The 9581-nt window shown below is 66.3% G+C and overlaps 2 protein-coding genes across 2 annotated transcripts in view; one reads left to right on the plus strand and one right to left on the minus strand.

Annotated features, from left to right (window-relative positions):
• The window catches only part of ADD1 (adducin 1), an 83508-nt gene extending 79777 nt beyond the window's left edge, over window positions 1-3731 (plus strand). Inside the window, 1 exon segment of the mRNA XM_013978492.2 lies at window positions 1997-3731. Within this exon segment, the coding sequence (XP_013833946.2) occupies window positions 1997-2370 (374 nt within the window). The 3' untranslated portion in view covers window positions 2371-3731.
• MFSD10 (major facilitator superfamily domain containing 10) lies at window positions 3602-8093 on the minus strand. Its single transcript, XM_003356833.5, has 13 exons — window positions 8006-8093; window positions 7322-7552; window positions 7127-7223; window positions 6786-6889; window positions 6329-6487; window positions 6084-6245; window positions 5673-5781; window positions 5467-5578; window positions 5190-5298; window positions 5002-5092; window positions 4829-4876; window positions 4651-4740; window positions 3602-4537 (listed from the first exon to the last, which is right to left on the minus strand). The coding sequence occupies exons 2-13, from the start codon at window positions 7493-7495 to the stop codon at window positions 4422-4424; spliced, it is 1371 nt and encodes a 456-aa protein (XP_003356881.2). The 5' UTR covers window positions 7496-7552; window positions 8006-8093; the 3' UTR covers window positions 3602-4421.

Genomic DNA, 9581 nt, shown 5'->3' on the forward strand with positions numbered 1-9581 from the left:
ACTGCTCGCATCCCCCCAGCCTCCCTGTGCTCAGACCCCGGCCTGTCTCCGTGCGCCTGGGCTCCGGGGCCGCCTTGACTTGCCGTGTTCATCAGTCCGCGGGGGGGGGCCGGCCTCCCGGCCCGCAGAGCCCCCGCCCTGTGTCTGTGGCCAGTGGCCTGTGCGTCTGTCCCTCGGTCTCGTGTGTGGTGCTTCCCGTGCCTGCAGGGGCGTGAGGCTCCCCTTCCTCCCCCCCTGTGTCCACCAGAATGGCTCGGCCATTCTCCTTCCGTGACCCGATGGCTGTGACTGAATATGCCTAGATCTCTCCCTGTGCTTTTCTCTCCCTGTGGCTGCGTCCCACGCAGGAGGCGGATGTGCTAGAGAGTACCTGTTGCCATAGTAAGTACCGCCGGCCGCCGGCCTCCGCTGCCCTGCTACCCCCGCCCCGCTGTGCCTCCCTCTCCTGCTTCTCTGTTGCTTATTAAGTTTTGTTTCGTTTCTTCAAAGTAAAAACAACGGCCACCTGTTTGTGTACCCAGTGCCACCATTCTGGGCAGTGGCCTTCCTGGAGGGGGCTGGGTCACCTGGGCTGGTCGGAGGACAGCCTGTCCTCGAGTCCCCTGGACTGAGGTGGCTCCCAAGCTCCAGAGGGACCACGCTGTCCTGTTCAGCCTTCGAGACACGTGACTGCTCGGTGGGAGGGTGTTGCTGTATCAGTTCAGACATAAATCCAGGCCAGGTTCCCACAGGCTGCGATCTTGCCGCCTGCTGCATGGGGGTCGCATGTGTTTGGGTCTTTGCTTAAGCTGGGTGCTTAAGCTTAACTTGACGGGGGTGCAAGAGTGGCATTTGGTGCCATGTTTGAAATGTGACATTTGGTTAAATTTAAAAAGTCCCCCTGCGGCTCCTTGGACCGCCTCTGCCTGCTCTGCAGAGGGAGTCCGAACTGCCTCCGACCCAGCTGAGCGAGGGCCTTTCTCGTCCCGGGGCGGGCGCCACCTCACCACCCCCACCCCGCCTCCTCCTGCCGCTGCCCCTCTCCTGAGCTCAGCTCAGCTTCCTGTCACCTCCTAGGTTTGCCTAGATCTCCAGGTACTAAACAGTTGGGGTTCCTGACCCACCGTTGGTTTGTAACTTTGTAGACCATTTTTTAAAAATCTACAAAACTGGTTTCCTCCCACTGGTCAGGGTAGAGACAGGCCTTTAGGCCGTTTCTTTAGAACAAATTCCTCTTGGCTCTTTTATGCTTCCATGTTCAAGTTTTTAAGATGGCTGGCCATTTCTGCCTGTGCCTTATTTTCCCCTTCATCTCGTTTCTTTCTCTTTCTTTCTTTCTTTTTTTTTTTTTTTTTGCTTTTTACAGCTACACCTGCAGCATATGGAGATTCCCAGGCTAGGGGTCAAATTGGAGCAATAGCTCCCAGCCACGGCAGCGCAGGATCCTTAACCCACTGAGCGAGGCCAGGGATCGAACCTGCAACCTCATGGTTACCAGTCAGATTCGTTTCCGCTGCGCCACGACGGGAACTCCAGGGTTCATCTCTCTTCGTGTGATTAATTTTCCGGCCTGAAATGGCTTTGGCTTTTGGTGTTGGTGGGGGTCCGGGCGTGAGCCTGTGGCTTTCTGCTAGCTGCCACGGTTTGACGAGGCTTTCTCCTTGGGGGAGGCCAGTGTTGCAGAGGCAGGCTTAGGCTTCATTTCAGGACTGCTCACATGTGCCTAAGGGGCCCGTGTTGGACGCAGAGGGTGGCGGTTCCGAGCTCCTCCCCGCTTGCCTTCCTCGCTCTCCGCGCCTGGGGCCCAAAGCCCTGTGCCGGCTGGTTTTGTCAGCGTGCTGTCCCCGCCGGGAGCTCAGGACCGCCGCCCTGGGACCGAGGCCACGTTTCGCTCGAGGAGCCACAGGCAGCCTTCTTGTCCCGAGTCACAGTCGGCGGCAGCTTCTGTGCAGGGCCAGGCAGAGCCCCTTTGCGGGCTGGGCAGTCGCCCTTTAACCCCGTCTCCCCCCACCCCCAGACCTGCCGCAGGAGCCGCTTTCTGGAGACGACAGTGAGGCCGCCACCTTCAGGCCGACTCTCCCTGACCTGCCCCCTGATGAGCCTTCAGAAGTGCTCGGCTTCCCGACGTTGGAGGAGGAGGAGGAGGAGGAGGAGGTGGGGGCGCTTTGCGAAGCCGGGCGCCCCCCAAGCCCCGCCAGGCCCGCCGCGGAGGCCAGCCCCGAGCCGGCCGCAGCCCAGGCGGCGGAGGAGCCTGCCTCCCCGGCTGCCGAGGAGGGGGCCGCTGCGGACCCCGGCAGCGACGGGTCTCCGGGCAAGTCCCCGTCCAAAAAGAAGAAGAAATTCCGCACCCCCTCCTTCCTGAAGAAGAGCAAGAAGAGGAGCGACTCCTGAAGGCCCGTCCTGCACAAACCGATGCCACCAGACTGTCCCCGACCGAGTCTCGTGTCTGCCCTCCCGTGTAACGGAATGCAAAAGCCCGCCCCTCGTGTAGCTAGCGCTCCCCTCACGCGTGACCGTGACCGGATCCCCACCTAGACCGGTGCTAACCTCGTGCGCGCGGCAGCCCGGCCCGGCCCGCAGCCTCGGGCTCTGCGTCCAGCTCCGAGTCCTGCCCTGCAGGGACCAGCACCTCAGCCCACCGCCTGAGCTCCCCGCGGGGTGGTAGGTAAGTCATGGTTCTGGCTGGGTCCCCCCTCCCCTGTGAAGTGGCCCGCACCCCAGCCTTGCCAGGTTCCCTTCCCCCAGGGTCTCAGGTGACCGACCCGGTCACCCCGGAGCTTCCTGCTGGCATCACCTGCCCAGTGACCTCCCTTCGAGACACGGAGCCGTGGTCCTGCTGGATCACGGCCCAGGCCACTGTGGCCTTTGAGGGGCGGGTGTGGCGGACGGGCCTGCGCGCACCCACCACAGTCTGCACGTGTCTCGGCGCGTCCCCCGCAGCAGCGGGGAGCCAGACCCGGGGCTCTGTTCCGTACACCCTGGGGTCTCTTGGTCCGTGTCCTGGGTAAGGCGTGTCAGGAGGAAGGTCCTCTCAGTAGGTTTGCAGCTCCCCCCGCAGCCTCGTTCCCCCTCCTGGGCCCGCCGGCGAGCTGCAGCGCCCTCGCAGCCCTGGGGGAGGTTTCCAAACGGAGGGGGTCTGCCTTCGCCCTCCGCCGCAGCTCAGCCCAGAGGCTGTGCTCGCTTTGGGGGAAGGGCGCGGAGGCAGGAGGTGGGAGTTGGCCTGGAGCCCGACGTGCCCTCCAGCACCGCGGGGACCGCTGCCCTCAGATCCCTGGCAAACAGCACGAGGCTGCTGAGTGGGGCCCAGTGGGTGGCCAGCACCTGCTGGACAGTGACGCGTTCCAGGAACTTCAGCGCCAGCCCCAGGCAGGCCTCCGGAGTGGGGAGGGGCCCTTGGTGGACCTGGCGCCACACACTGGACACCCAGGCAGGACCTGAGGCCGGCTGCATGGCACTGACCTCTGCTTGAAGCTTACTGGTGAGCGAGCCGCTTCTCTGCTGTGTGCAGTCCTGTGGCCCAGGTGGGGGCAGCGTCCCCCCCCACACCCTGTATTGAGTGAACCGCAGGCTCTTTCTCTTATCCTTTCCTCCGACCCCATGTATGCAATGACTGTAATCTCAGTTTTGTAGTTTAACTTTGTATTACAACACGAAGTGTAGCTGCGTGTATGGACACAGGCTTGGGAGGACAGGCCCTATGGCCTTTCCTCACTGTAACATTTTACTCACAATAAAATTCTTTACGCAGTTTCCGTGTCTAAACGTGTGAGTGAGGCAGTCCTGGACTTGTCTTTGGTTCTTTTAAAGCAGGGCTTCCAGAGGTTTGTCTGACGCTGCAGGACAAGATCCTGAAGCGTTTCTTTCTGGATCAAATGCCGTTTGTCACTCAGGACAGCAGGAGACGCTCTGACCCAGGAGGGCGCTGCCCCAGTGCCTGCTGGTTCTTCCACAGGGGACTGCAGCGGGTGCTGGGGGCTGCAGCGCCTGGATGGGGGCAGCCCAGCAGAGGGCCCTCCTCCCAGTGTCACCCTCTAGGCGCTGACCCCCAGCCCTCGGGCCTTCCCTGACTTTCCACCCCGACCGCTGTGCGCGTGGGCAGCAGGCCTGGCGCGCTTTGCTCCGTGGGGCTGCGAGGGGTGTTCGGCTCCTGTTCAGCTCCGGCTGCTGAGTGTGGAGGCAGAGCCTGCCCTGGGGGAGGCACTTGGGGTGAAACAGCTGCTTTATTTTGTCGTTCAGAGGCCTGGCTCACACCCTGCGTGGCTGAGGGTAAAAGACAAGCGAACAGAAAGCCTGGGCGGTTTCGGAGTCTGGTCCTGAGGGTCCACGCGGGAGTGTCGCAGGCGCCCTGGGACGGTGGGTCCTGGGCCTCCTGGGAGGGCCAGTCCGGGGGCAGCAGGGAGTGGTCCCGGCGCAGGCCCCCACGTGGGGCGGCAGCGGCGGGGCTACTCGGCCTTGGGCGTCTGTGCTGGAGGCCTCAGGCCCCGCAGGAGGGCGAAGGGGAGCAGGAAGAGCACCGCGCACACGCTGAAGCAGCCCCGGGCCCCGGCCAGCCAGTACCCTGCGGAGAGAGCCCGGCCGTGACCCTGCGGTCCCCCGGGGGCAGGGCGGGGGTGGCTGGAACTGGGGAGGCCTTGGAGGGGGCGGGTGTGAGTGCTGTCCCGTGACCCTCACCTGCAGCTGCCACCATGGGCCCCGCAGCCCTGGCCAGAGCGCCCAGACTCCGCAGCGTGCCCATGACCACGCCCTTCTGCCCCGGGGAGCCTGCGGAGGAAGGGGGCCGTCAGGTGCCGCAGGCCTCCTCCCCCCACCCCGTCCCAGGGCGGCTTCGGGCAAAGGAAGGGCCTCTCACCGTAGCCCGCGACCACGGAGGACAGGCAGGGCACCACGACAGCAGCGGCTGGTGGGGGACATCAGGGAGGCGCCCTTCAGCCGGAGAAGGGGCCGGCAGGGGCGAGGTCCAGGACTCCCGCTCCGGGCCACACACGAACCCTGGTCGCCCCCACCCCCCGCAGGGCCACTCACCAAAGGAGTAGAGCAGCAGCCCCAGGCCCAGCACGGGCAGCGTGTGCCCCCAGCCGATGAGGAGGAAGGCGGGGACAAGCAGCAAGATGGCCTGCGGGCGGCACAGCAGGTCTCAGAACCACTGGTGGTGGCTGCTTCCGGCAGCGCTCGGGACTCCCCCCTTCCCACTTCCAGGGGCGCCCCCATACCCGCTTCACAGCGGCCATCTCCTGGCCAGGGCGGATCCGCCGGGCGTAGGTGCCCTGGATGGTGGCCATGGTGAGGCCAATGAAGAAAAACATCTTCCCCTGCTGCAGGCTGCGGGGTAGAGCTTTCAGCGCCCTTGCCCCCTCCCCCGCGAGCTGGGTGCTGGCCCGCTGTCACCTGGGCTTGGAGCGAGCCCCCACCCACCCCACGATCCACGCCCAGAAGCCGCAGCGGTGTTGGGACGGGGAGACAGCAGGGCGTCCCCAGAAGGGGTCCCACCTGCTGAACTGGAAGCGCTGGTGGGCGAGGAAGCTCAGCGTGTACTCCAGGCCGGAGAAGAGGAAGAGGTAGAGGAAGTAGACCAGGCCCAGGCGGCGCAGGCTGCCAAGCCCTGGGGAGCGGCGGGAAGGCGCCGTCAGGGGCCCACAGCCCGGAGGGCAGCCGGGGAGCCACAGCCCCACCCTCCCGAGGGGCCTGCTCCTTACTGACGCCGGTGGGCGGGTCTGGGCCCCGTGCCACGGCTGAGAAGCGGAGCAGGGCCAGGGGGCTAAGCAGGTCAGCAGCACCTCGGAACCCCAGGGTGAAAGAGGGAGCCTGGAAGGGACAGAGCTGCGGGGCTGCCAGGAGGCTGGGGATGTCCCCCGTTCTGGCAGCTGGGAAGGGGCTTGATCACACCCTTCCAGCAGGCGCGGCCCCCAGTCCACCTGCCAGGCCTTGGCGGCAGGGGCTCGGGGGAGTGCCGTGGGCCCAAGTTGACACCAGGAGAGGGCCCGTGCCCTAGGGACTGCCACCTGCGGACTTCCCCACCGGCCCCTGGAAGCCAACCTTCAGCCCCGCCCCCACCCCAGCCCCGCCCCTCAGCCCCAGCCCCAGCCCCCACCTGGCCTCCACCTTACCCGCTTCTCTGGGGGCAGCGTCTCCGGCAGGAAACAGAAAATGAAGAGCAGATCGGAGAGGGCGAAGAGCAGGGCCAGCCAGGGTGCCATCTCCACAGGCAGGGAGGCCCCAAGCATGGGGCCCAGCGTGAAGCCCAGAGAGAAGGCCACCCCGATGACTGCCTGGGGAGAAGGCTGCCTGAGCCACAGGGAGACCCAGGCTCCAGGAGCCCTGCCGTCCCGCAGCCCCCAGCGGGTGCACTCACCATGCCCCTGCTGCGGGCGGGAGGCGAGCCCAGGTCTGCGACGATGGCGGTGGAGAGGCTGACGTTCCCCTTGCTGATGCCGCCGATCACCCTGGAGGCCAGGAAGGCCGCAAAGCTCCTCGAGGCCGCCCACACGGCGTAGGAAGAGGCCAGACCTGCCTGCCTCAGGGCAGGGGCCAAGGGCAGGGACGGTCACCGGAGGCCAGCAGGGCCCACAGTGGGCTGGCAAGCCCGAGCAACACCCCTGGACCCTGCCCTGCTCTGGAGCAACTGTGTCCCCAGTGTCCCCATGGCAGGAGCAGCTCTGGGACAGCCTGGCTTAGCCACAGGGTCTGACATCCCTCAAACACCACCCCGGGGGCCACGAGGGCCAACGAGGCCCCATGACGGGTTCACAGCGTCTCCCCGCACGGCTGCTGGGCCAGTGGGAGGAGGCTCCATCCGTGGGCAACCGTACCAGGGACAGCAGCATCACTGGGCGCCTCCCCAGGCGGTCAGAGACGGCCCCTGTGAGTGGTGCCGACAGGAACTGCAGGAGGGAGAAAACCGAGCCGATCAGACCTGCAAGAGACAGAGGTCACAGTCACCACGTTGCCCCATCCCCAAGGGTCTGATCGTGTCTGGCCCTGCAATCCCAGGTCCCAAGACTTGAGTGGAGATGGCCCCAGTGGCAAGTGGACACGCAGAGAGGGAGCAGACAATGCACAGGGGAGGACTAGGACCTGCGACTCGGGGACTGAGGAGGGGACCGGCCAGGAAGTCGGGCCGGGGAGGCCCCGCCCAGCGGCAGCACCTTACCTCCGAACAGGACGCTGTTGTACCTCTTCTCTGCTGGCATCCCAATGGCCGCCGCAAACCAGTCCACCCCTCGCTGCCACGAGTCATAGAGGGAGTCCTGGGGGACAAAGATGTGGGACCCGCTGGGGAGTCTCTGAGGGGCTTGGAGCAATGGGAGTGAAGGGTCGGGTTGGGCGGGGAGGGGAGGTGGCTCACGTGGGCACGGGCATGGCTCTCGAGCAGCCCGGGCAACAGGGGCAGCAGCAGAGTAAAGGCCAGGAGGTCCAGCAGGAGGCCCAGGAAGACCACGGTGATCACACGGGTTTCGGGCGCCGGCTGCGGGCGGATGGGTGGGCGCGGGGTGCAGCTCCCGCCGGCTCCCCAGCCCATGATGGGAGCCGCTCCGATTCGGCCTGGCTATCCCGCCTGGCTGAGCGAGAAGCAGTTCTGCAAGAGCGCGGGTTTCAGGAGGGCGCGTCTGGGTCCTTTTGCCCGGATGCTCACCTACCGTGGGTGGGCGGGGCGGGGCGGGGCGGGGAAAATGAGCCCCTAGCTCCTGCCGCGCCACCGGCCCACTAACAACCAGTGCGCACCGAAAGGGACTGCCTGCCCGGCTACCCAGCACAAGGGTCCCTCGCTGCGCCCTGCCCGGACCCTGGGCAGCAGGAAACGCAGGCTGCGGGGGTTGCGCAAGGAAACCGCAGCCCCGGAGACCAACCGTCCCAGGGGCCTGGGCAGGGGCATCGAGGCCAGGGACACCTCCCAGCTCCTGATGCCGCCCCACGTTCCCGGCAGGAGCGGCCAGGGAAACAGGCCCGGGCGGGCACGGGAGCGCCCTCGCGCGCGGGAGAACACAACCCCCGCCCGCCGGGACCGCGCCGCCGCGCCCCCGCCCCGCACCTGCGCCGGCCGCGCGCTCAGGACGGACGGACTGACGGAAGTGGAGTGGACGGCAGGAGCGCGCCCACCGCCGGAAGTGGGCGTGGCTACTCCGGGAAGTGGCCGCCGCTGCGCTTCCCGTTCCAGCCGCCGGGCGAGGCCGCGCTGCTTCAGGCCCTGCGCGAGGGGGGCGGCTGTGTCCCGGCGGGGAGGGGTCCGAGCGGAGGCGCTCGCTAGGCCTCGGTTCCATCTGCCCCCAGACTGCGCCCGAGGAGCCTCGCCCGCCGAGGATCCCGAGGCTTTGGTCGCCCCGTCCGGAAGGCGGGGTCCGGCCCGGCCAGACCCTCGACGCACCGTCCACTTGGGCTAGAGGCCTCGCGCGCACTCGTGCCGCGCATGGTTGAGACCCTGGACGAGCTGGCGAGGAGAGGGCGCGGTCGGGGCTGTCCCGCGACCCGCCTGCCTTGGGGTCTCCCGGAAGGGCAGGGGCTCCCCCCGACCCCCGCTCCCGGGCGCACTCGGGCCTGGCCCCCGGCCCCCGCAGCTGGAGGAACTCCGGGCTGCTGGACCCGGCCTGCACCCACCGTCCTGCTTCCCTCCCGTATCTTAAAAGATTCTGTGGCCACACCAGGAAGAGTTCTGGGCACTGGAGGTTCAGCTTCTCTGGTGCAGCCAAAGGCCCACAGTCCCTGCCAGGTCGAGCGGCGCTCACCCCAATTTCCACGCTTCTGCCTCACACGCCATTGCTGCTCCAACGACCAAAAAGAGCACCGGCTATAGCTCTTTCCCCGAGGACACGCGCCTTCACCCAGGCTCGGGACGTCCACCTCTTCCAGTCGAGCTGCGCTCCCCTTTAGAAGCCTGCGCAGGGCAGTGGACCGAAGCGGCCACTTCTCTCAGGTGGCCGGGAAGGGCAGAGCTCCAGAGGAGGAGGATGCGACACTGGCAACAGCCCCCACCTCTCCCGGCCAGGTGGTCCCCGCCGGTTTCACAGCCCCCGAGCTAACCCCGCCCTCCCCTTCCCCCGGCCCGCAAGGAGGTGGCGGGGCTGGGACGGCCTTGTTGACATTTCCAAGAATTAAGTCGAGTGGGGTGGGGAGGGGCCAGGGTGGACAGAGGTGGGCGTTCTCAGGTTGATACATGAGGCAGAAAGCTAGAGCTTTTCAAGCTTGGCAGCCTGTCGCTGGCACACTGTCCTTAGAACTCACTAGCAAGTCTTGCCCAAGTGCCAGCAGCTCGGCGAGTTAACAGAAACAGCTGCTTGACTCGAACAGGTGGACCCAACCTGAGGCTGGAACAGCAGCCAGGCCTGCCAGGCCTTGCAGAACTGTGGAGCCACACCGCACTTGGCAAACACCTACTCGTGAACACCCCAGGAGGTGGCAGATGCCAACACCTCGCCCACCGTGGCCTCTTCACCTGTCCCTGTCACATCCAAGGCAATCCTGGCAGGAGCCTGGCCAGCACCAGGAGCTGCTCTGGCCCCGTCCTCTGCAGTCCGAGCGCCAGCACCGCCCGGTGCACCTTAAATCTAACTGGGGTTCTCCCAGCAACCTCCCTGCTGGGAGCCAGGATCGACTATCCTCTTCCCCGCCTC

The sequence above is a fragment of the Sus scrofa genome, chromosome 8, assembly GCF_000003025.6.
Source record: "Sus scrofa isolate TJ Tabasco breed Duroc chromosome 8, Sscrofa11.1, whole genome shotgun sequence".
Classification (NCBI taxonomy): Eukaryota; Metazoa; Chordata; class Mammalia; order Artiodactyla; family Suidae; genus Sus; species Sus scrofa.

What these genes read in the sequence shown, in the direction of transcription:
- MFSD10 (XM_003356833.5), bottom strand. Translation starts at nt 7,495, where the DNA reads ATGGGCTGGGGAGCCGGCGGGAGCTGCACCCCGCGCCCACCCATCCGC. An exon ending in AGATGGCCGCTGTGAAGCGG is followed by an intron (nt 5,093 to 5,189) that starts GTATGGGGGCGC and finishes TGCCGCCCGCAG; the next exon opens with GCCATCTTGCTGCTTGTCCC. An exon ending in CTCCGTGGTCGCGGGCTACG is followed by an intron (nt 4,741 to 4,828) that starts GTGAGAGGCCCT and finishes CTTCCTCCGCAG; the next exon opens with GCTCCCCGGGGCAGAAGGGC.